The following is a 27,683-nucleotide window of genomic DNA, read 5'->3' on the forward strand; positions in this document are numbered from 1 at the left end:
CTGGATACAACTCCAGTAGTGAACAGTAGGAGTGAGAGCTGATCTCAGTGGGAAGAACATCCAGTCTTTCACCATTAAGTATGATATTAACTGTGTGTTTTTCACACATGCACTTTGTCAGGACGAGGAATTTCTCTTGCACTCTTAGTTTGTTAAGATATTTTATCATGAAAGGATTTTGCTAAAAACCCTCTGCCTCTATTGAGATGATCATGGATGTAGTTACTGTCTTTTATTCTACTGATAAGGTGTATTACAAGTTTGATTTTTGGATGTTAAGCCTCCCTTGTATTACCCACTACCACCAATAAAACAACATCCTTCTTTATTAGCCTTTTAGTGATTTTCTCTGTTAATGGAGATAATTTAAAATTTCTAATTATGCTGAAGCTCAATATTTACCAAATAATAGGTCAATGAAGTAAATTAACATTTCCATGTTGAATTCTTGTAGCACACATTAAAATAATAAATTATACCTACATGAACCAATGAGGTCTTTTAAGTAGCAATTTTGGGGGGTGAGGGCAGGCTTTAAAAAGCTCTGTGGATCTGATATAAACCCGGCAATAAAGATGGCCCTACAGGGCAATGTGAGCAATGAATCTGTTAAAAAATACCAACCAGTATGTTAAAAGTTTATTTCAGTAACATTGTAAGGCAACAGTTAATCTTCAACAAGTCAATAAACCAGTGAAAAGAAATGGACAGACATAATCATTCTTCCTAAAGCTAAGTCTTCCTGAGTCAGCAGGCTAGCTTGTGACCCTCTCAGTGGCAGCATCTGATGGAATCTTATCATGCTTTATTTATATCTGCTAATTTTTGGGAACCAAAATGCTTCATACAACAATCATTCTTAGTACAGTAAATTTTAACAAAGAATTACTTTGAAATCACAATTCTTCTCCCTTGTCTGAAAGAATGTAATACTGTGCTACTTACAGTCAAATTCTTAGAAAATAATGCATTCATTAATGAGTTGTTATAGCTTGAAGAGATCCTTTCAGAATGAGTTATTCTAATAATCAGATATCCTTAAAAAAAAAACATCTATCTACTTCATTTACTTTGAGGTTGCTGATCTGATAGAACAGTGTGCTTATTAATAGAGCCATGAAAACTGTGTTTGATTACTTGACCTTGGGCATTAAAACAGCCTCCCAAATTATTAAGCATGCCCTGAACCTAGTGGGCATCTTGTTAATGAACTTCCACAATATAAAAGCTCCATAATGCTAAAGAAAACCAAAACAAGAGAATAGTTTGCATAAGAAAATATCACAAAGGCAAAAGGAAAACCATGATTATTACTGAAAAGACCTTACCAAAGGCAAAAATCACAGCAAATAATGTTTTCGATACAATGTCCTCAACACTTGAGATTTTGCTTTTTTCTAAAAATAATTTCTAGTAATCTATTTCAGATTAACCATAGAAATAGGAAATATGTCCATATTTTGAAATTCATTGAGATATTACTCTCACTTTTTCCTCCACAACTGTGATTCTACACACCCCACAAGCATTGTAAACTATATAAGACATGACAAATTCAAAAATCTCCTGGCCTAACTGATAAGTCTGGTAGGATCCAGACACTTGAGGCATTTGAAATTGGTAATAATCAGTTTCTAAGAAGTCCAGGGAGAGCAATGGCTCCAGTGAGCAACTAGTCAATGCATGTTATAGCCAACAATTCAGTACTGGCTAAAGCCCTGCTGTCTCCCTTTGATCCAGTTTTTACAGAGTCACAAATTAGGCAGGCAGTATAAGGAGCATGTTAATAAAGCACATTGGACATACTGTACAAGTAGCTTAAGAAAAGTTTCTTCTGCAACACACACTTTCCATGTTCTCGCTGTTCTGGCTGACCTAAGTGCTACTTTTCCAGGGAGGATTCTTCTCATTCTATCACCCAAGAGAAGTCTAAATCACTTTTTAAAATATGGCTTAAAAATTTCTTTTTTTAATTTATGCTTACTAAACTCAAAATGTGTCCAACTTTTTACATTTTTTAAATGGAAAAAAAAAAAAAACTTAGAAGAATTTACCACTGATCTCACCAAACCCCTTCATGCCAGAGCCAAGGAGTCATGGGAGAGTCTCAACACCACCAACAGCTTAGGTACAATGGTTTCATTCCAACAAGTGACTTCTTCAAGTCTCAGGAAAACCAGCCCCACAAGTAATTAATCTATTCAATTGGCCAGAAAAAAGACAAAAATAAGGATGAGGTACATCAATAAATTTATGTCCTAAAGGATTAACCTTGGGTAACAGAAGACTCCTACAAAAAAAAAGAGAATAAATATTTATAAAATACCCAGTCTGTCTATAAAATACCTCACTCCCCATTCTCCTCCTACCCCAGAAGAGCCACCATGGTGGCAGCTCAGTTCTCTGAGAAAGGAATTTAAGGTTGTGCACTGGTACTACCTTTTCAAATCTACTCCTGGCACAACAAATATTCTGAACATAAAGAGCCTGTGGAAACCCAGAGGAAAATGTAACTAGACAATAACCCACTTCTCAAATTGGTAAGATAAAGAGGGGCAACAATAATGTTTCAGAGGAAAACACTTGTCGGAAGCACAGTGAGTCACTGTTTGGCCCCGGGGGTGATATCACAGGGTCCAGGGTGTCAATACAGAGACATCAGCGCACTCTAGAGGCTGCCTGACGAGGCACAGCTTTTAGTGTTGCTGAGGCCTCCAAGGCCCAATGGTTCTTACCCAGTCCTAATTGCTGTCACTTTCCATTGAACTGCAGAGTTAGGTGTCAGGGGAATCACTACCCTGGTGAAAAATATTTTATGTACAACTGACACAACAAATGATCTTGGACTTAAATTGGAAATGAAAATTTTCTTACTAACAATGTGTGTAAGAATACCTTCTACATCTTTCATGATCCTGAGGAGACAATTATTAAAGTGGCTTGTTGGCCTTTGTCCATAAGGTCGTATAAAATTACATACATATGTAGTGGCAATACCCACATGTGCTTAAGTGCCAAAATACCAGCATTTTCAAGTGTCAAAAAACCATGCATCATGGCCCCACAGCATAACCCTTACAGTGCTTGGCCCTAAAGAGTTTTAACCCATAAAGCTCTTTGAATACATGCTCATTAAAATTCATTGACTTACGTCACAAACAGCCACATAACACATGGAGAAACCATGTCACATGTAGCACTCCACTAGGCATGTACTTAGAACTTATCCATAAGATTAAAACACAAAGAGATTATAGGTGCACACCCAGGCGGAGGGAAATGTCCAATCTGGGAACTTCTCCTTCAGAGCATCCAGCTGGGAGGATCTCTTGTCTTTTCCAAAGAAATAGTGGGCAGCTATAGCCACAGTGACAATTCCTTCAGGATTTTCTTCTGAGACCTAGCAGAAAAAATTAGTTAGTTCTTAAATTCCCTGATGCCTGAACGCTGAACCAAAGGCTCTTGCTAAAAACCACCTGGAAACCTAATCAAGGACACAAGCAATACTGAGAAATTCCCACCTGTAGTTCTATCCAGAACTGCCATGCAGAAGCCTGGAGTCCATGGGAGTAAAACACAAAGTAGTCTCCTCCTTTACTTGTGACCGGGGTGCCACTGCCAAGAGACCACTGTGAAAGCGATGTCCCTTTGTGGGTTCGGACATAGAATGACATATGACTTGGTCCTGCATAATAAGATGAAGAAAGAAAAGCTAAATTAATTTTAAAGAAAATATCAAGAAGAAAAGCAGTTAGCCTACCACCTAAAACTAGTTTTGAAGGTTTATTTCATGTATCTCTTTAAAGATCTCACTACAAAATCAAATCAAGCTCTGCCAGTTTGGATATTCTGTGTGCATCAAGAAGGGCAAATAATGAGGAAGAGCAGAAAAGGCACAGAATTTACAAAGAGAAAAACTGTGTTTAAGTCTTGGCCTTGTTATTTAATGGCTACAAGAAATTACCAATTTATTTAATCTCTGAGTCACATTTTCTTCATTTGTGAAATAAGATTTTTTTTGAGAGAATTATATTAGGAAAAGCATATTTCTTAAAGTGCTTTGGGAAACTGCCAAGTGCTATCTATACAAGTACTGAAAGAATGACTGGGGTTGCATTTTTTAGAGTTGATATTTACCTTCTTAAGTATTTTTTTCACTAGTTTTTCCCTTTTAGTCCTCACAATTTACCAATATGAAAAAAATAATCAGGGTCCTCTCGGAATCTAAAAACAATGGCGGTTGCCCCCGTCTAGGTTTCCCAAAATTTCATCCAAAAACAATACAGAACACCAAGAAAAACTAAAAATTAAAAGCCACACCCTCAGCCTAACTTGAAGAAAGAGATTCCTAAATTTCAAGATAACTATAAGTAAAAAAAATCTTATGGAACAATTTCTAATATTCCCATCTACACGTATAGCTGCAAAACTTTGTAACAAAGAAAGGTAGGCCAAGTAAGTCCACTGTAAGTCTGAAATTACTCCTGAAGTATGCAGTTGGAACGATGTTTACTGATAAGGAACTTAAAAGTACACATTTGAAGTGGTACTATGTAAAGGCAAAGATTCTGAAGGAAAAATAAGGTCAAAAAAGAAGGGAGAGGTACTGTTTGGTATTTGGTAAAGATAAAAAGAAACAAGAGGAAAAAATTTGGTTCTGCAAAACAAAAGCAAACCAAAAAACATGTAATCTGTCCCCATTCCCACCACCCAAACAAAACAAAATATTCATCAAAGAATCTAGCCTATAATAGACTAGCAGAAAAGGAAAACATTGCCTAGGAATCTTTTATAACACCTAATACCACAAAAATCAACATGAAAAAGTTAAACAGCTCCATACAGAGTTGTTATCAAGAAAAAAAAAGTCAGAAAATGATAACTGACACATCTCAACTGACAAAAATACTCCTGGAAAAAAAGAACCATGAAGCAGAAGAAAACTCAAAAAACTAGTTCAATGAAATCAAAACAAGCATTTGGGATTTAAAAAACAGAAAAAAAAAAAAAGTCCACCATGGATTAGGTATTCAAAATCTAAGAACAGAAGTAGGTAAAACATAGAGACAAATGAAGAGAATGACTGAACTCATAAAAGAAATGAAAGAGAAAGACAAAATTACCTCAGAAATGAAGACTAAATTAAAAGTGCCCAGGTCAGAATAGACTCAAATGAAAATTTATAATAACAGGCACATAAGAAAGGCAAGAAAAATATTGTGAAAATAAAGTGAGGGAAGTGGATGTGGCTCAAGTGACAGGGCCCCTGCCTACCATATGGGAGGACCCAAGTTCAATCCCTGGGGTCTCCTGGTGAAAAAGAAGAAAAGAAAGCATGCCCACATGGTGAGCCAGTGCCCACGTGGAGAGCCAAGGGCCTATGTGGTGAGGCAAGTGCCCGCATGGTGAACTGAGTGCCCACGCAGTGAGCCAGTGCATGCAGCAAGATGACACAACAAAGAGAGACGAAGGGGAAAGTCAAGATGAAGCACAGCAGAGACCAGGAACTGAGGTGTTGCAATTGACAGGGAACCTCTCTCCACATCAGAGGTCCCACAGGTCAAATCCTGGTGAATCCTAGAGGAGAAAGATGAGAAGACAAAAAGAGAAATAGATAAAGAAGATTACATAGCAAATGGACACAGCAAAAACAACAGGGTGGAGGATGGGGAGGGGAAGAAAAATAAAATAAAAGTGAGAGAGAGCAAGAAGTGAAAAAAGCCAGTGAGAACTTGGCCAAAAATGTAAGGCAGGTAAAAAAGAAATAACATTCATTTAATTGGTATCACTGAAGAAGAAAAACAAAACAATGGAATGCAACTAATATTTAAAACACTAATTCCAAGTAAACTTAACTGAAATGAAAGGACACCTGAATCTACACAGTGAGATGGCCCACTGGGTACCTTAGAAAATTAACCCAGAATGATCAACAGCAAGACAAAACTTAATAAACTATTAGATTTCAAAAATAAAGAAAAGACCCTCAAGTTCTTCAGTAAAAATACCTGTTTTAGTCAGCCAAAGGGGTGCTGATGCAAAATACCAAAATTGGCTGGTTTTTATAAAGGGTATTTCTTTGGGGTAGGAGCTTACAGATACCAGGTCATAAAGCATAAGTTACTTCCCTCACCAAAGTCTATTTTCACGTGTTAGAGCAAGATGGCTGCCAATGTCTGTGAGGATTCAGGCTTCCAGGGTCTTGCTTCTCGCTGGGTTCAGGGTTCCTCTCTTCCTGGGGCTTGCTTCTGTTTCCTCTGTGAGCTTACTTCCTAAGGCTCCAGTTTAAGGCTTCAGCATCAAACTCCAACATCAAAACTCCAACATCAGAAACCCTCATCTCTGTCCTTTGCCATGCCTTTTATCAAATGACAAGACCCAATCAAAGCCCTAGTTATAACTTAATCACACCCACGTACAGATCAGATTACAAACAGAATCCAATATCTATTTTTGGAATTCATAACCACATCAAACTGCTACATTCCACCCTTTGAATTCCAAAAAGACATTACAGGTGGCGGACTTGGCCCAGTGGTTAGGGCATCCATCTACCACATAGGAGGTCCGCGGTTCAAACCCCGGGCCTCCTTGACCCATGTGGAGCTGGCCCATGTGCAGTGCTGATGCACGCAAGGAGTGCCGTGCCATGCAGGGTTGTCTCCCACATAGGGGACCCCCATGTGCAAGGAGTGAGCCCCATAAGGAGAGCTGCCCTGTGAGAAAAAAACCGCAGGCTGCCCAGGAGTGCACCACACACACACAGAACTGACACAACAAGATGACGCAACAAAAAGAAACACAGATTCCCGTGCTGCTGACAACAACAGAAGCGGACAAAGACACAGCAAATAGACACAGAGAACAGACAACTGGGGTTGGGAGGAGAGGGGGAGGGAAGATAAATAAATAAATCTTAAAAAAAAAAAAAAAGACATAACAGTATTTGAAAAAACCTTAAACCAGTGAAAATGCAAGTACTAAATCATATCACAATCAACTTAAAGAAATACAGTTTGTCTTGGGGCAAAGTCCTGTCTGCTATAGACCTCTGAAACCTAGAAAACAATTCATCTATTTCTAATATGCAAACGGACAAAGGATAAACATTTTCATTACAATAGGAGAAATTGGGAGGGAAACATGAGTCATGGTTTCTCTACAGTTCAGTAGACCTGCAGGGAATCCTCTGTTTGATTTCAAAGTCTGGGAGTCATTCTTAAGAAGATGGTTTCTTCTCCTTGGGGCCATATGGGGACCCATCCTTTCCACATGTTTGCCCAAAGGCCATTTTCTTGGTTCCTCAGCAAGTATTTGGGTATTGACCAGGCTCCAGACCTCTCCCTCTAGAGTGTTGGGGTGATAGCCACACCTTACCCAATCTTTGGGTTAGGGTCTTTTTTTGTTTTTAAATGAAGAAAATAAATTTGTTATTTAACATTCATCCTTAAGTTACAATTATGTCAAAACAATCTGCTTCTAATGAAAGAAACCTCAGCAGTACAATTCTAAAACATACATTTAGTAAGAGCTTCTACAGTTCTGAATAAATTACATGCGTGATATACATTAACCAATAAGGAATACCAATATGAGAAATTCAGGACAGTTCTTTTTTTCTGCATGGAGAGTACTATACAGCACACACATACAATATAAACCCTCAAAGCAATGGTATGTAATAGGTAGTGAGAGACACTTAAAATAAGCAAATATAAAATACCTACAAACAGGTTTTTTTTTTTTTTAGGTAACAAAATATTTTCAGTCCTTGACACCTTCTCACACTCACCTAGCACCAGAGATGCAAGGACTTAAGAGTAAACATGTCCAATTTCATGCTTAAAACCTAAAGTACGCACTGAGTAGAAAATATACATTGTGATCTACTCTACATGAGTATGCAAACTTTGGGTTAGAGTCTTAACCCCCCTAGCGCAGTGATATGAAGACAACATTCCACCTAACCTTTAGCATACATAAAGTCTCAACTCTCTCAGAGCAATGAGTTCACCACCTGGCTTTGCCTAACCTTTGGCATAGAGGCTCAATCCTCTCAGAGCAAAAAGTTAACCACCTGGCCTTCCCTAACCTTTGGGGAACAAGTCTATCCCTCTCAGAACTGTGGGGTGCTGACCTTAATCACTCTAATCCTTGGGGAATGTGCTCCACCCTCTCTGTACCTTGGGGCAGCAAAACTCTCCCAGAACATCCAACAGGAACATCCACCTCTTCAACTGCTGGGGCAAACTCACCCTCTCTGTACACATGGGTGGGGTTCCTCTCTTGGCCCAAGGTGATGCCAAGTTCCAGATCTCAGCTTCCATGGTTTTCCTCTTAAAGCTGTTTCCTTCAATTTCTCCTATCCATACCCTTTTTATTCCAGGCTGACAGTGGTTTAGTTCATACAGCTCTCTCAAAAATCTTGTTGGTATAGCATGCAGGCAGCAGGGGTCCAAGGCATCAGACAGTAAGACTTTCCACAAGTCTTTCCAAGAGAACTGCATCTTCAATCTTGATTTACCAGTTCCAAGTTTAGTTAAGTCCTCCAATGGGACACTTTCATCTGGAAGCTTGATTTTCAGGGGCTTGGAATTTTCAGAATCAGTTTCTTTGTGCCTGACAGTTCAGTCCTCAGCATATCTCTTTTGTCTAGCATTTTTCTGTAAGTTGTAAGCAGAAGCCAAGCTGCATTCTCCAGGTTTACTTTGGAAATTTCTTCAGCTAAATGCCCAGGCTCACCATTTCCAAATACTATCTTCCATAAAACACCAGGAGTTAATCTTGCTAAGTTCTATGTAACTTTAAAACACGAATCAGCTTTCCTCCAGTTTCCAATCATAGTTTCATGGTTTACTTCTAAGGAACTCTTTAGCATCCATATTGGTTTCAACAGTCTCTTCAAAGCACAGTAGGTCTTTTCTTCCAAGCATCTCACAATTTCCCAAAAAAATCACCCCTTACCCATTTATAAAACTGTTTCAGCATTTTGGTAATTGCAAAAGCACTTCCCCACTCCTTGGTACCAAATTCTGTTAGCAGTCAGCCAAAGGGGTGCTGATGCAAAATACCACAATTGGCTGGTTTTTATAAAGGCTATTTAATTGGGGTAGGAGCTTACAGATACGAAGCCATAAAGCATAAGTTACTTCCCTCACCAAAGTCTATTTTCACATGTTGGAACAAGATAGCTGCCAACATCTGCATGGGTTCAGGCTTCCAGGGTTCCTCTATTCCAGGGTCTTGCTTCTCTCTGGGTTCAGGGTTCCTCTCTTCCTCGGGCTTGCTTCTGTTTTCTCTGTGAGCTTACTTCCCAGGGCTCCAGTTTAAGGGTTCAGCATCAAACTCTAACATCAAAAACCCTCAACTCTATCCTTATCCATGCCTTTTATCTCTGAGTCCCCAGCCACCAAGGGGTGGGGACTTAATGCCTTAATGACATGGCCCAATCAAAGCCCTAGTTATAACTTAATCATGCCCAGGTACAGACCAGATTACAAACATAATCCAATATCTTTTCTGGAATTCATAATCATATCAAACTGCTACAATATCCAATACTTCACAGGAACAAAGGAATTATACTAGCAATAAACCTTGCAAAAATTACAAAGCAAGGCAATAAATGAACAGCAATTTAAGAAAATTCAATGAAAGAAAGTGTGAGCCCCCAATTTTACACCTACCAAGTTATCAACCAAGTATGAAGGCTGTAGTAAACCAGTTTTAAACATAAAGAATCTCAGCATTCATGAACCCTTCTTTAGAAATCAAAAGGATAAGCTTATTCCAATCAAGAGATAACTGCAAAAACTTTAGCACAAGAACTGGTGGTGAGGATTCTTAATATGTATAAATATAATACTAAGACTAAAACAAACATAGAGATGAGGGTGGAAGCCTAATGTACAAATGTTACATGCTGTTGCAAAAGTAGAGAGGAAAAGGAGCAGGAAAGAGTATAGAGTATACAAACTATTGCAGAGGTGACAGGTGGGAGTTAAAGAACACCATAATAAACTGAGAAATATGGGAAGCAGATGTGGCTCAAGAGATTGGGCTCCCATCTACGATATGGAGGTCCAGGGTTCAATTCCCAGGCCTTCCTGGTGAAGGCAAGCTGGTCTGAGCAGACAGCTGGCCCATGCAGCAAGCTGGCCTGAGCAGAGTGCTGGCCTCAGCGGAGAGCTGGTGCAGCAAGATGTCACAACAAAAAGAGACACAGAGGAGAGACAATAAGAGATGCAGCAGAACAGGGAGCTGAGGTGGTGTGCAAGAGATTGAGTGCCTCTCTCCAAAGCCAGAAGGTCCCAGGATTGGTTCATGGTGGCACCTAAAGAGAAGACAAGCAGACACAGAAGAATGGATAGTGAAAGGATACAGAGAGTAGACGATGAGGGGGATGGGGAGAAATAACAGAAATAGAAAAAGGGCAAATAATAGGGAACAAAAATATAAATTTTAAATGCCAAAATTTTTAAAAATTAAAGAGCAATGAATACACATCTCATAAAGAGAGGAAAATAGCAAATAAAACAATACACATAATTATAAAGTACTGTGACAGAGTTGGGATCAAACTTATTCATAAAATAAGTGAACAGACTTAACTATTAAAAAAAAAATATTTTCAAACGGGCTTACAAATCCAGACCCAATCATATACTGCATTCAAGAAACAATCTGAAAGAGATTCAGAAAAGGTAAACATGAAGAGATGATGTCCTTCCATAAACTAGAACAAATGTAACATGATAAAGTGGTAAGAATGTGAAGAAGCATGGGAAAAACACAATTAATGTAACCTATAAACTATAGCTAACAGCAATACTGTAATATTCTCGCATCAATGCCAAGAATGTACTGTGGTATTAATGAGGAAAGGGTATGGAAAAAATATGCCAAATGTACTCTGTGGACCATAGTTAGTGGTAACAGTCTGATGATATTATCTCATAATTTGTAACAAATGTCCCATAGCAATGTAGTGTGCTGGTGGAGTGGTGGTGTGCAGGAATTTCAAACATGTACACGATTGTTTTGTAAATTCACAACTTCTCTAATAAAAAAAAATACATTTTTAAAAATGAAGGAATGGACAAGGTATTCCAAGCAAATGGAAACAATAAGAAAGCATTATCTGATGTTAGACAAAAGAGAATTCAAGGCAAAAATAGCAATAAATGTAGGGGAAAAAACAAACCAAGGATTTTTTTTAGGTACCAGGGGCCATGTATTGAACCTGGGAACTCGTATGTTGGAAGGTGGTCCTCAACCACTGAGGCACACTGGCTTCCCTGAATTGTCTTTTTTTTTTGCTTGTTGTTTGTTTTTATCAGGAGGCACTGGAAACTGAACCCGAGACCACCCATGTGGGAGGAGGGAGCGCAACAGCTTGAGCCACATCTGCTCCCCTGGCAAGGATACTTTTTTAATTCTAAAAGTCATGATTCACAATGAAGATATAAAAATTGTGAATATCTACACACCAAATAATATAGCAAACAATTTTTGAAGCAAAACTACAGGAGACACCAGAAGATTTATATATAGAGAAACACACAAATAAAAGATGTTAATATTTATTCCACTCACAGTACAAAACAAACAAAAAATTGAATAAAAAGAAAACACAGGCAATGTAATCAATAAAGTAGATTGCACATATAGGTATATATACACGTGTGTATGTATACACATGTATATCAAGCTCCTTCTCAGGCACATGCCACTGAATGTGTGGAACACATATAAAAGTAATTTATCAAATATCAGGTTCCCCAAAGAATCAGTAAGTTCTATAAAATGGGATAAATATAAAATGAAATAACACTCTTTGATCAAGATTCAATAAAACTTAAAATTATCAATACTAAAACAAAGCAAGGGAAGCAGACTTGGTCCAATTGATAGAGCGTCCACCTACCACATGGGAGGTCCACGGTTCAAACCGCAGGCCTCCTTGGCCTGTGCGGAGCTGGCCCATGCACAGTGCTGATGCACACAAGGAGTGCTGTGCCATGCAGGGGTGTCCCTCGTGTAGGGGAGCCCTAAGCGCAAGGAGTGCGCCCCATAAGGAGAGCCACCCAGCACGAGAGAAAGGGCAGCCTGCCCAAGAATGGTGCGGCACACACGGAGAGCTGACACAACAAGATGATGCTACAAAAAGTAACACAGATTCCCGGTGCCGCTGATAAGGATAGAAGCGGTCACAGAAGAACACAACAGCAAATGGACACAGAGAGCAGACAACTGGGGGTGGGGAGGGGGAGGCAAGGGGAGGGAAATAAATCTTTAAAACATTAAAATTAAAATAAATATATAAAATAAAACAAAGCAAAAAAAGTCCCTTCAAATGAGAATTTAAAAGTCTATTAAAACCTCATCTATGAAAGAGGAAATACAAATTAAAAATGCAATTGAAAAATATTAAAAATACTATATATAACAATCAACGGAATATATTTAAAGCAGTGTTAAAAGAAAAATTCATAGCAATAAACATTTTTTTCAGTAAAAATAATGAAAAAAAAAATGACAACTACCGATCAACCAGAGAAAAAGAAAAAGAATAAACAAAAAGAAAGCACAAGGAAGGAAACACTAAAGATAAAAGAAAAAATCAATATAGGACAGAACAAAGCACACCTAATTAAAAATTTTTTTAACCTGGTATTTTTTTTTAATTAACAAAATGGACAACCACTAGCTAATTTGATCTTTAAAAAACTGGGGGGCGGGGGGGGGAGCAGAGAAAACAAAATTATATAAAATGAGAAAAGAAGAAGGAAGATAACCATTTAAAAGGAGAAAAACTTTAAAAACCACAGACTATTTTGTAGACTTCTATGTAAATAAATTTGAAGACCGAGATGAAACAAATACTTTTCTAGGAAAATACAGATTACCAAAAATGAACACATTTACTAGTACAAAACCTAAACAGACCAATTTCCATAGAAAAAGTTATTAAGGAACTATTTTACAAAAAAGCACCAGGCACAATGGTATCATGGGGATTCAAACCAATTTTTCAGTCAGAAAGTTCTAATGTGCCATAGATTGTTCAAGGACACTGAAAATTAAAGAAAACTTTCTAATGCTTTTTATGAAGTGTAACATTGATACCTAAATCTGATAAAGACAGTAAAAAGAAAGAATATCACACATGAATACTGATGCAAAAATTATAAATAAAATCTTAGCAAACAAAATCCAACATCAAATTAAGAAAATAACATACTACAACCTAGTAGGAGTTATTCAATCCAGGTTGGTTCAATATTAGGAAATCCATTAATATTATACACTTATACACCATATTGAAAAATCTAAGAAGAAAAATCCTATAATTATCTTTACAGATGCAAAAACAAGCCTTTCACAAAATTAAACACCCACTCCTGATTAAAAACATTTGAGAAAATGGCAGAAATGGTAAAAGCACATAAAAGTATTTGTAATTAGCAGCACACTATATGGGTATGGCAGTGGTTGAAAGGGAAAGTTTAAGGTCATGTAAATCACTAGAAGGCAGGCTAAAAAATGACACATGGGACTATGTAGCATAGCAAACCCTCTCATGGAAAATGCATAAGGTTAATAGTGCATGTATAAGAAAGTTTTTCTCTGAAACAGAAAAAATGTACCTTAATATTATACAACATTAATATCAGGATGATATTTGGGCAAAAATACAATCAAAGCAATAAATGGACAATAGTGTATAGTAATATATTAATAACTTTCCATCAATGGTAAAAAAAAAAAAGTATGATAAGTGAAAGAAACTGGACAAAAAGTACTACATATTGTTGACTCCATCTATACAAAATGTAAATACAAATAGAGATGGAACTAGATTAGCAGTTATGTATGGCAAGAGAAGAACAGAAATTGAGAGGTAACTACTTAAGTAGAACGTTCTTTTTTTCTTCTTCTTTTGAAATGCTCTAATATTATGAAATAATGAATGCAAAGTTGTCATTATACCAAATGCCATTGATTGTACACTTTAGATGGACTGTATGGTTTATGAATACATTTCAACAAAATTGATAAAAAATTTTCAAGAAAATGAGAATTGATGGCTGTTTTTGTAACATAATACATATCTTAGTCTTAAAGCCAGTATTTTACATAATAGGAAAACACTAAAGACCTCTGTACCACTATCAGGAACAAGGCAAGGATGCCCATTATCTCTACAATTGTTCAACAATGTTCCAGAGGTATTAGCCAATCACAGAAAGAAATCAATTCTAGAGGCATAAGAATTGGGAGGAAGAAATAATACTATACTTGAAGATAAAATGCAGGGTCAACAAACCATGGCACAAGTTCTGTTTTTGTATGGCCCTCAAACTAATATTTTTAAAGCTGATTTAAAAGAAAATAAAGAAAAGAAAATGCAACAAAGATATATGTGATAGAGCTTACATTATTTACTACCTGGCTCTTTACAAAGTTTGTTGCTCCCTGGTATACCTACAGAAACCTAGAGTATCAATGATAAAAGATAAAACTAATGCAAAAAATGAAATAATTCAGTATGGTAGCAGGATATAAAATTAACATGCAAAAATCAATTCCCTTCATTAGGAAATACCTGTTAGAGGACATAATGGTAGAGAAAAACCACATAATAGCAACAAAGAGAATTAAACTCTCAGGAATAAACTTTTCAATAAATGTGCAAAACTTAAAAAAGGAATTTATAACATTCCTGAAAGACACAAAAGGACACTTAAACAAATAAAACAATATTCCCAGGTCATTAATAGGATGACTCAATATTATAATGTTATCAGTTGTACCTAATTTATAAATTTAAGTCTCCTCCACAAAATATCAATAAGCAATAAGCTTTATAAGAGTTAGACAAGTTGGTATTAAAGTACATAGAGAAAAATAAACACACAAAAATAGCAAGAAAAACACTCAAAGAAAATAAAGCTGCAAGGGAGCTTAAGTCTTGCGAACATTAAAACAAACTATAAAAGCTCTATAACTAAAAGTGTAATACTGATGCATGAACAGGCAAATAAGAGTTGTAAAATAGACCAGAAATAGACCCAGATACATAAAGAAATTTAATATATGATAAAAAGGGCACCTCAAATCATTAATAAATGCTGCAGGGACAACTGGGAAACCATTTGGACAAAGATAAATCCATACCTTATGTCACACACAAGAATATCCTTCAAATGGATGGTTCTAAATGAAAAGAGAGAGAGAGAGAGAGAAACTAACATACAAGTACTAGAAGAAAATATGGGTGAACTGTTCTTTGTCCTCAGTGTAGGGAAAAGCCTAACTATGGCCCAAAATCCAGAGGCAAAAAAGACTGGGTTTGCATGGTCAGAACCCACTATGAACAATCCAAAGACAACTAAAAAACTAGGAGAAAATATCTCCAGCATCTGTCACTGATAATATAAAGAACTATTAAAAACTGAGTGGGGGAGCAGATGTAGCTCAATAGTTGAGTGCCTGTTCTCTGTGTATGAGGTCCTGGGTTTAATCCTTGGTGCCTCCTTAAAAAAAAAAAAACAACCAAAAACTGAGTGACACCTCAGAAGCAATAAGCATACCTAAACACTTAGATCTTGGTTTCTAAATACCACTCTCCAGGGATTGATGAAGAAATGGCTGATTTATGGCTGAGGAATAGAAAACAAAAGGTTAAGTCCAAAACATCTGTAGTACCAGAAAGTAAGTGCTCAAAAAAGAACCACCAGTAACAAGATATTTTGACATTGTATAACCCCTGATAAGATGCACTGCAAAAGACACTTCTATGACATACTGGCCAAATAAGAATAATTTCTAACCAATCATGAGAAAACATTCAAGAAAAGGAAATTGAGAGAAATTCTACCAAACAACTGAACAATAATAAACAGATCAAGGCCATAAAGGAACTGTCATAGATTGGAAGAGATTAAGAAGATAACAATTAAACGCAATGTAGAAGGAAGCAGATGTGGCTCAAGTAGTTGGGCGCCCGCCTACACACGGGAGGTCCCAGATTTGGTTCTGGGTGCCTATTTTTTTTTCTTATTTCTTCCCCCTCCCCAACCCCACTGTCTGCTCTCTGTGCCCATTCACTGTGTATTCTTCTGTGTCTGTTATATTCTCATTAGGCAGCTCTGGGAACCCATCCTGGGATCTTCCGGAGTGGGAGAGAGGTAAGCATTCTCTTGCTCCACCTCAGCTCCCTAGTTCACCGCATCTCAGATTGTCTCTTCTCTGTGTCTCTTTTTTGTTGTGTCATCTTATTGCATCAGGTCTCTGTGTGGGCGGCAACACTCCTGGGCAGTCTGCTCTCCTGTGCGGGGCTGCACTCCTTGAGCAGGGGGCACCCCTATGTGGGGCAACACTCCTTGTGCATGGCAGGGCTCCACATGGGCCAGCTTGCCACATTGGCCGGGAGGCCCTGGGTATCGAACCCTGAACCTCCTATATGGTAGGTGGAAGCTATATCCATTGAGCCATATTTGCTTCCCTGTTTTTTTAAGATTTATTTTATTTCTCACCACCCCCTTGTTTTCCACTTGCTATCTGTTCATCTTCCTTGTTTTCTTTTAGGAGGCACTGAGAACTGAACCCAGGACCTCTGATGTGGGAAGGAAGTGCCTAATTGCTTGAGCCACCAACGCTCCCTGCTTTCGTTATATCTCTCATTATGTTTTTTCTGTCCACAGCTTTTGTTGTGTCATCTTGTTCTGGCAGCTTGCCGTATGTGTCCACACGTCAGTTTGCTGTTTTCTTTAGGAAGCACCAGGAACCTCTGCTTCCTGCTTTGCTGTGTCTCTCATTATGGTTTTTCTTTTTGTGTCTCATATTGTGTCAGCTTGCTGCGCTTGCCTGTCATGACAGCTCACTGTCTTCTTTAGTAGTCACTGGGATCCAAACCAGCAACCTCCCATGTGGTAGCAACCTCCCATGTGGCACACTTAAGCCACATCCGCTTTCCTGGTGCCTCCTAAAGAAGATGAGCAAGACAGTGAGCTGACACAATGGGCTGGTGTGGCAAATTGACACAACAAGATGACACAACATGATGCAACAAGGAGACACAACAAGGAAACACAAGGAGAGACACAATAAGCAGGGCGGATGTGGCTCAAGCAATTGGGCACCTCTTCCACATGGGAGGTCCTAGGTTCATTTCCCAGTGCCTCCTAAAAGACAAGCAGACAGAGAGCGCACACAATGAACAGACAGCAAGCACAAACAATGAGGGGGGAGGAGAAATAAAAATATAAATCTTTAAAAAAAAAACAACACAATATAGAACCCTAGAAGGGATCCTGGAAAATAAAAAAGGCCTTAAGGAAAAATTGGTGAGACTGAATAAGGTTTGTTGTGTGATTAGTAACATGTACAAATATTAATTTCCTTGTTTTGAATTAGACTACAGTTACGCAAGTTTTGACTCCATGATTAAGACATTACAACCTATAAATGGCCTCACAGTTCCTCATGCAGAGCTGCTTCAAATCACAGGCTTTCCACTGTGTGCTACTTTCAACTTCAACTATAAGATCATCCAAAAAGCTCTAGGCTTAAGCAAATGTTTAGGGTTGAGATCAAGGGAAAAAATAAAACCACCCTTCTCCTACCACCTCCCCCAAAAACCCACAACTAATCTCCAGAGATCCACAGCCTAAGGAAACCATATAATTTATCATCCTCACCAATATAACATTGAGAGTAAAAGGGGTAACATGTAGGCACCCTACACATACTGCTGAAACAATAACTTAAGTATCACCTTAAGAAGCTACAAGATGACAACAAATTAATGGAATAAAAGCAACAAATAAAATCAAAAGTCGAAAGTTGTTTCTTTGAAAAGATTAATAAAATTGATAAACCTCTAGCAAGACTAAATTTAAAAAAAATATAATCAAACCACCAACATCAGAGATGACCGGTGACATCACAACAGACGCCACAGACATTATAAAGACAACATGGGGCATTATTAACAACTGTATGGCACTACCCTTGACAACTTAGGAAAAAAATGTGCAAATTTCTTGACGAGCACAAATTACTTAAACTATTATAACAATAAATACAAAACCTGAACCCAACTTGGAGTTTCAGGAAGATGGCATTGGAGCGGGCAGGCAAGCTCAGCTCTTAAAGAAACAATGAAGGGCCAAAAGCTGTCGGAGGGACCTGTTTGGGGGCAGGCAGACCAGACAGTGCTGTGCAACTCCAAGCCATTTCCCAGCCAGTCAGCAGATGGTGCCTGTCAGAAAACCGTTTCCAGGAGGTGTTTCTTCTTGCTTCTCTGGCTCTCTCTTTTACCTCTGTATTCATTCCGTTTATAAAGAGAAAGGAGAGACTAGCAGATGTCACCATGTATGTGCCCTGCCTTGTGCCAGAAGAACCAAGGACTGCCAGCAGCCAGTCTTCAGGAAAACATCGCCTTTGTGATGCTTTGATTTGGACTTTTTCTCAGTCTCAAACTGTAAGCTAATGAATCCCCATTTTTTAAGCCAACCCATTCATGGTATTGTGCTTTAAGCAGCCTAGGAACACAACCAAGATAGTGTTTATTCTTGGAATGCAAAGTAAATTTAACAAATGAAAATCAATGTAATTTACCACATTAACAGATAAAAGGGTAAAAATCATACAATCATTTCAATAAACATGGAAAATGTCTGAATAAGTTTAATGCACATTTATAATAAAAACCCTCAGCAAACTAGGAAGAAAAGGAAATTTCCTCAACCTGATAATGGGCATCTACAAAAAAACCCTTCACTAACATCACACTTAATGGTTCCCCTATGATTAAAAACAAGGCAAAGATATCTGATCTCACTAGTTGTATTCAACATTGTACTAGAGGTACTTAAGCCAATGCAATTTGCATGAAAAAGAAATACAAGAATCAGGATGGTGGAGTGAAAGGCTTCAGGGCTCCAATTCCCTGCAGAAGTTTTGAACAGACAGCAATAACTGCCAGAAACATCTTTCTCAAAGCTTCAGAAAATAAAGGATGGTATTAACAGAGTAACAGAACAAGGGCCAAGTCAAGAAAATAGTCACCTAAACCTGGTATCATCTCCTGGCACCCTGACTGGCCCTTCCTCCAACCCTCACCAGCTCAGGGAGCCAACCTATTCTCCTGGTGCATGAATCCCTAGTCACAGTTCCAGACAGAAGAGAGTAACTCTCATGTACATACTAGGAACATGTACGTCTGGCCCCATCTATCTGGTGGTGACCTGAAGGACTCACAGTCCCAGAACTTGCCCTGTGTACAGAGGTGGTTCACCACACTCTCCTATAGAATTCTGTTGAAGATCAGTCAAGTCATGCTGCCTGAGGCAAGGGATTACTACCTGTCGGACATCAGTACAGTGCCCGTGACCACGAAGAAATTCTTTCCTAGGGAGGAAGGGACATTTGTATCTGTGTAAATGAGGGAATTCTTAGGGCCACACATATGTGCCTAAGATAAAAAGCATACACCGTAAGGATCAGGAAGGTCCCTACACTTTGGACTGGAGATATTCTCTAAACTCTTTGTATGGATAAGCCTTGACTCACACATGTCAATCTTCAAAGTCTGGGAGAGGTGGGAAGCAGATACGGATCAACGGACAGAACTTTCGCCTACCATCTGGGAGGTCCAGGGTTCGATAACCAGGACCTCCTGACCCGTGTGATGAGCTGGCCCATGTGGAGTGCTGCCATGCGCAAGGAGTGTTGCCCCACACAGGGGTGCCCCCCATGCAAGGAGTACAGCCCTGAACAGGAGAGCAGACCATCCAGGAGTGGTGCCACCCACATGAAGAGTTGACACAGCAAGATGACACAAAGAAGAGACAATCTGAGATGCAGGGAACTAGGGAGCTGAGGTGGAGCAAGAGAATGCTCACCCCTCTCCCACTCCAGAAGATCCCAGGATGGGTTCCCAGAGCTGCCTAATGAGAATACAACAGACACAGAAGAAGACAGTGAGTGGACACAGAGAGCAGACTTTGGGGGCGGGGGGGGGGGGGTATGGGAAGGGGAAAAAAAATCTGGGAAAGGTGTTCTCTTTTTTTTCTTTCTTTTTAAAAATTAGCTCCTGGCATTCAAGGGAAGCTGTCATAACCCTAGCTGTACACGAGTTTAATAAACAGATGTCTCAGAGCCTAAATTGCAGATACAACATGTTAAAATATCAAAATGTCAGGTTTCAGCAGAAGATTACAAAACATAAAAAGAAACAGGAAGTTATGGCCCAGGCAAAGAAGAAAATTAAAGTTAGAAATCAACAATGAGGATGACCAGACCTGGGACACACCAAAGATTTTGAAAATAATGATCCTATTTATGCTCAAAGAGTTAAAAGAAAACATGCACAAAGAACTGAAGGAAAACAGAAAAACAACAGATGAACAAAAACAAAGTATCAATAGAGAGATGAAAATTACGAAAAGGAACCAAAAAGAGCATGGTAACCAAAATTAAAAATTCCCAAGGGGGGTTCAACAGCAGATTAGAACTGGCAAAAGAAAGAATCAGTGGGGTTGAAGATAAGGTCATTGAAATCATCTAGTCTGAGGAGAAAAAAGAAAGAAGGAAAGTGAACAGCTTCAGTAAACTGTGGGGCACCATCAAGCATGCCAATATATGCATCATGAGAATCCAAGAAGGAGAAAGAAAGAAAGGGCCAGAGAGAATATTCAAGGATATAACTGCTGGCATCTTCCCAAATTTAATGAAAGACATGAATATACACATCCAAGATGCTCAGTGGATTCCAAACAGGATAAACCAAATAGACCTCACACCATGACATATTATAATCAAGCTGTTGAATGCCAAAGATAAAAAGAGAATCCTGAAAGCCATAGGAGAGAAGCAATGTATCACATACATGGGAGCCTGTGCCAATTTCTCATCAGAAACTATGAAGGCTGGGGAGGTGGGAACTTGGTTCACAGGTTAGAAAGATAAGGCTCAGCTCTCTCTAAAACAATGGACAAAGAGCCAGAGGCTGCCTTGGGAACCTGCTTTGGGGTACAGCAAACCAAGATACTGCTTCACAACTCCCAGGAGAGTTGTAAGACAAGCAAGCCAAAACAACTAATCACAACAACAAAGAAAGAGAATAAGAGGTACGAACTGTCAAAGTGAAACCTTACCACAAACACACAAAAACAACAAAATAAAACCACAGAACAGAGAGAGAAGCTAATCAACTGAATAAACCTATCAATATAAACAGATACTTAGACATCAACAAAAAATTACAAGCCACAATAAGAAACAGGAAGACATGGCCTAGTCCAATGAACAAACTAAAAACCAGGAAGGGATGCAGAATATTGAACAACTAATCAGAGATGTTCAAACAAATATCATGAATCAACTTAATGAAGTGAAGGAAGAGATTAAGAGTATTAAATCAACACTGGGAGAACATACTGAAGAAACTACAAACATACATAAAAAGATAATGGATATGATGGTGATGAATGGCACAATCCAAGAAATCAAAAATATACTGGAGGGAAGCGAACTTGGCCCAGTGGTTAGAGCGTCCATCTATCACATGGGAGGTCCGCGGTTCAAACCCCGGGCCTCCTTGACCCGTGTGCAGCTGGCCCATGAGCAGTGCTGATGCGCGCAAGGAGTACCCTGCCACACAGGGGTGTCCCCTGCGTAGGGGAGCTCCATGTGCAGGGAGTGTGCCCCATAAGGAGAGCCACCCAGTGCAAAAGAAAGTGCAGCCTGCCCAAGAATGGTGCCACACACACGGAGAGGTGACACAACAAGATGACGCAACAAAAAGAGACACAGATTGCCGTGCTGCTGACAACAGAAGTGGACAAAGAACATGCAGCAAAATAGACACAGAGAACAGACAACTGGCGGGGGGGGGGGAGAGAAATCAAATAAATAAATCTTTAAAAATATATATACTGGAAGCACATAACAGCAGATTTGAACAGGCAGAGGAAAGAATCACCGATGTGGAAGACAGTATATCTGAAATCAAACAGATAGTAAAACAGATAAAAAGATGGAAAAAACTCAGCAGGTACTTAGAGATTTGAATGACAACATGAAATGCACAAATACACAGATTATAGGCATCCTAGGGGGAGAAGAGAAGAGAAAGGGGACAGAAGGAATGCTGGAGGGAATAATGGTTGAAAACTTTCTAACCCTATTTAAGGAGATGGACATACATGTTGAGGGAGTGCAGCCCACCCCAAACAGTATAAATCCTAACAGGCTTACTCCAAGACATATACTCATCAAACTGTCCAATGCTCAAGACAAACAGAGGAATACTGAAAGCAGCAAGAGAAAAGGGAACCATCACATACAAAGGGGATCAGTAAGAATCAATGCTGATTTCTATCTGAAACCATGGAGGCAGTGGTATGATATAGTTAAGGTGTTAAAAGAAAAAAACTTCCAGCTAAGAATTCTCTATCCAGCAAAGCTGGCATTCAAAAATGAGGGAGAGCTCAAGATATTCAGATAAAAAAAATTAAGAAAGTACATCAATATGAAACTTACACTTCAAGAAATACTAAAGGAGGAAGAAATGGAAGAGACTGCCTTGCCACTGTACATACAGTTGATGAAAAACAAAACATCAAAAAAATTTTTATGGTATTTTTCATTTTTTAATACCCCAATTTATTTTTTACTTTTAGTTTTCCTAAATTATTACATATTCTATTTCTAACCTTTAACTTATCATTACTATTTCATTTTTCTATTAATTGAAATTGGCAATATATTAGACTTTATTTTTTAAGAAGTTTTGGATCAGAGAGGGGTTCAACTATGGCAGGGGAGAAGCACTGATGTGGGGTGTCATTGAGGGGAATGCATGGGTGGGAGGGAGTTCTCCAGGGCATGCATATAGGGTATACAGATGTTTGGATGTTTGTTGGGTATTGACATAGGCGGTAAAGTTTCACACGACAACTGAGGGAATGCTGACTTCCCATTCCAGGAAACTCTGTTGCAATTTCCAAGGGAACAGCAACAAGCCACCAAGTACAAGGGCAAGGACCAGTGAAGAAGGATGGTCCAATGATGGGCCCTTGATACCAATGACTATGCTATGAGCCTGTGTGCTTGAAATTTCAACTAGGCCTAGAGTTGCAGGGTGCGGAAAAGTTACCTCTTGAGACCCTCCATGTTGCTCAAATGTGGTCACTCTCTAAGCCAAATTTAGCATGTAAATGCATTACCTTCCCGCAGCATGGGACATGACTCCCAGGGATGAGCCTCCTTGGTGCCAAGGGATTACTACCAAGCACCAGCTGGTGATGCAACTAGAAAAAGACCTTGAATAAAAGGGGGAAATGGTAAAGATAAATGGATTTATGTGACTAAGAGACTTCAAAATGAGTTGGGAGGTCATCAGAGGGGTCGCGCTTACACACATCTCAGCAGGATCCCAGAGACAGCCCAAAGTAGATGCAATCCCAGGCAGTGGTGCTCCTGAGGGCTACTGAGACACCCAGGTCCTATGGTCATGACAATTGACTCTAGAGTTCAGTGCTTTGCCAGTGCTCCTGTGTTTGATAGAGTTGGACTCAGATATGACCTCTCTACTCATACCTCTTCTGTCACTTTTACAGAACCTGTGGTTTGCACTGGGGTTGGTGTATGCTCAGGAGATTTGAATCTCTGGACGGTCTATGTGCCAGCTGGGCCCTGAGCCTCAGCAGAGCTTCAACACCTACTCTCTGGTTCGTTGGACTTACCAAGGTCAGCTAACAGGGAGGTGTGGATGGTCAACCACTACACCAGGGACCCAACAGAGTCTATAGCTGCAAGCAGGAGAATTCCATCCATCAGCCATGTGGGATCTAAGCCCCTTCTTGATTTAGAGGTAGAGGTGCACATTGCCATCCCAGGGTCCTCAGGATGGAGAAATAAAATATGGATTAGAGTACACTTACTGGTATTCTACTGTAGAATTACTGTGACTCTAGCAACAGAAAAAATTATATCATTGATGTGGAGACAGCAGTCATGGGAGTTGCTGAAGGCAGGGAGAGGGAAAAAGAGGTGTGATATGGTGGCATTTTCAGGACTTGGAGTTGTCCTCAATGATACTGCCGGGATAAATGCGAGACATTATGTATCTTGCCATAACTCACTGAATGGACTGGGACAGAGTGTAAACTACAACATAAACTATAATCCATGCTGTGTAGCAATGCTTCAAAAGGTACTCATCAAATACAATGAAAGTACAATGTTAATGAAAGAAGTTGTCACTGCGGGAGGAGTGGGGGGGTGTGGGGAGTGAGATATAGGGGAATCTCTTATATTTTTTTAAGGTAACATTTTGTGTGATTTATGTATCTTAAAGAAAAAGATAATTTTTAAAAAGATAAAAGAAACACTAAAGGAGTTCTGCAGGTCAAAAAACATGAGAGAGAGTTGAAGGAGAGTATAAGATCTTAAAAAGATAAAAAGATAAATAAAAACAAAATATGGCATACATAAACCTAAAGAAAATATGGCTAATGTAAGTAATTCCTTGACAGTAATAACACTGAATGTTAATGGATTAAACTCACCAGTCAAGAGACACAGATTGGCAGAATGGACAAGGAAATAAGACCCATCTAGGGAGGTGGAGATGGCTCAACTGATAGAGCTTCCGCCTACCATATGGGATGACCTGGGTTCAATCTCTGGGGCCTCCTGGTGAAAAAGAAGAAACCATGCCTGTGTGGCAAGCCAGTGCCTGCACGAGTGCCTGCGTGGTAAGTCAATGCCCTGCATGAATGAGTCATGCAGCAAGATGATGACACATAAAAAGAGAGACAAGGGGAGAGTCAAGGTGAAGCACAGCACAAACCAGGAACTGCAGTGGCACAGCTGACAGGGAACCTCTCTTCCCATCAGAGGTCTCTAGGATCGAATCCCAGTGAATCCTAGAGGGGAAAAAAATGAGAAGAAAAGACAACACAGACAGTAAAAACAACAAGGCAGGAGGAGGGGAAGCAGAGGGGGAAGTAAGTAAATAAAAAATCTTAAAAACAAAAAGACCCATCTATATGTTATCTACAAGAAACCCACCTTAAACCCAGGGATGCAAGGAGGCTGAAAGTGAACACTTGGAATACAATTTTACAAGCAAATAATACCAAAAAAGGGAGTAGCTATACGAATACAGGACAAAATAGACTTTAAATGCAAAACTATTGTAAGAGACAAAGAAGGACACTATATATTAATAAAAGGGGTAATCTATCAAGAAGAAAGAACAATCATAAACATGCATCAAAATACATGAGGCAAACAGAAAAACTAAGTGGACATCAGATGCCTCTACAATTGTAGTGGGGGACTTTAATACACCATTATCACCATTAGAACATCTCGACAGAGAATCAATAAAGAAACAAAGACTTTGAATAATACATTAGAGGATCAAGACCTAACAAACATATGCAGAATATTACACCCAAATACAGAGGGATATACATTCTTCTTGAGTGCACATGGATCATTCTTGAGGATAGACCACATGCCATGCCACAGAACTCTCAATGAATTCAGAAAGACTGAAATCATACCAAGTAATTTCTATGACCACAATGGAATGAACTTGGAAATCAGTAAGGGGTTCAGAATCAGATTAGGCACAAAGATACGGAAGTTAAACAACACACTCTGAGACAAACAGTGGGCCAAGGAGAAAATCTCAAAAGAAATCAGTAACTACCTTGAAACAAATGAGAATGACAACACAACATATTCAAACCTATGTGATTCAGCAAAAGATATACTGAAATTCATAGCCATAAATGCCTACATTAAAAAAGAATAAAGAGCTAAAATTAAAGACCTAACTGCATACCTGGAAGAATTAGAAAAAGAACAGCAAACTAACCTCAAAGGAAACAGAAAGAAAGAAATAACAAAGATTAGAACAGAACTAAATGAAATTGAAAATAAGAAAGCATTAGAAAAAAATAAAAGCAAAAGCTGGTTCTTTGAGAACATTAATAAAATTGACAAATCCTTAGTTAGACTAACAAAGAATAAAAGAAAGAAGATGCAAACACATAAAATAAGAAATGAAGAAGAGGATATCACCACTGACCCCAAAGAAATAAAGAATACCACAAGAGGATACTTTGAGAAATTATATGCCAACAAGATGAGTAATTTAGAGGAAATGGACAAATTCCTAGAAACACACAAGCAATCTACATTGTCATAAGAAGAAACTGATAAACTCAACAGACAATCACAAGTAACAAGACGGAATTAGTCATCAAAAACCTCCTAATTAAGAAGAGCCCAGGACCAGATGGTTTCACAGGTAAAGTCTACCAAACGTTCTGGAAAGAACTAACATCAACCCTGCTGAAACTCTTACAAAAAAGAGAAGTAGAAGGAACATTGCTTAATTTATTCTATGATGCCAACATCTACCAAAGCCAAACAAAGATGCCACAAAAAAAGGAAAACTATAGATCAAATTCTCTAATAAGCCTAGATGCTAAAATCCTCAAGAAAATACTTGCTAACCATATTCAATAACACATCAAACCAATTATACACCATTACCAAGTGGGTTTTATCCCTGGTATGCAAGGATGGTTCAACACAAGAAAATCATTCAATGTAATACACTACATAAAGAGACTGAAAGAAAAAAATAACATGCTCATCTCTATAGATGCAGAAAAAGCATTCAACAAAATAGAGCACCCTTTCCTGATAAAAACATTACAAATGATAGGAATAGAAAAAACTTTCTCAACAGAATAAAGGGTATATATGAAAAACCCACAGCTAACATCATATTCAACAGTAAAATCCTAAAAGCTTTCCCTCTATGATCAGGAACAAGACAAGGATGCCCATTTACACTGCTTCTATTTAACAATGTGTTAGAAGTACTTCCTTGAGCACTTAGGCATCCAACCTGGAAAGAAAGAAGTAAAGATTTCACTATTTACAGATGACATGATCCTATACATAGAAAGCCCTGACAAATCGACAACAAAGCTTTTTTCTTTTAAAAGATTTATTCCCTTCCCCCCAGTTGTCTGCTCTCTGTGTCCATTTGCTGTGTGTTCTTCTGTGTCCACCTGTATTCTTGTAAGTGGCACAGGCAATCTGTGTCTCTTTTTTGTTGCGTCATCTTGCTGCATTAGCTCTCCATGTATGCAGCACCATTCCTGGACAGGCTGTACTTTTTTTGCGCTGGGTGGCTCTCCTTACAGGGCACACTCCTTGTGTGTGGGGCTCCCCTACACGGGGGACACCCCTGTGTGGCAGGGCACTCCTTGCATGCATCAGCACTGTGCGTGGGCCAGCTCATCACATGGGTCAGGAAGCCCTGGGGTTTGAACCTTGGACCTCCCAAGTGGTAGGTGGATGCCCTATCCATTGGGCCAAATCCGCTTCCCTACAACAAAGCTTCTGGAGCTTATAAATGAGTTCAGTAAAATTGCAGGTTATAAGATCATCATGCAAAAATCAGTATCCTTTCTGTACACTGACAATGAGCAATCTGAAGAGGAAATCAAGGAAAAAAATCCCATTTACAATAGCAACTAAAAGAATCGAATACCTAGGAATAAATTTAACTAAAAATGTAAATGACTTACAGAAAACTACACAACTGTTAAAGGAAATCAAAGACTTAAGTAAGT

The 27,683-nt window shown here is 38.8% G+C and overlaps 1 protein-coding gene across 2 annotated transcripts in view; it reads right to left on the minus strand.

Moving 5' to 3' along the window:
* Positions 1-624: 624 nt before the first annotated feature.
* The window catches only part of ERMP1 (endoplasmic reticulum metallopeptidase 1), a 91,696-nt gene continuing 64,637 nt past the window's right edge, over positions 625-27,683 (minus strand). For both annotated transcript variants that reach the window (XM_004457385.4, XM_058301827.1), the window contains 2 exons: positions 3,522-3,685; positions 625-3,400 (listed from right to left, as the gene is read on the minus strand). In XM_004457385.4, the coding sequence (XP_004457442.1) occupies positions 3,236-3,400; positions 3,522-3,685 (329 nt within the window). In that variant the 3' untranslated portion in view covers positions 625-3,235. The remainder of the gene's footprint in view (positions 3,401-3,521; positions 3,686-27,683) is intronic.

Source organism: Dasypus novemcinctus, chromosome 8, assembly GCF_030445035.2.
Source record: "Dasypus novemcinctus isolate mDasNov1 chromosome 8, mDasNov1.1.hap2, whole genome shotgun sequence".
Taxonomy (NCBI): Eukaryota; Metazoa; Chordata; class Mammalia; order Cingulata; family Dasypodidae; genus Dasypus; species Dasypus novemcinctus.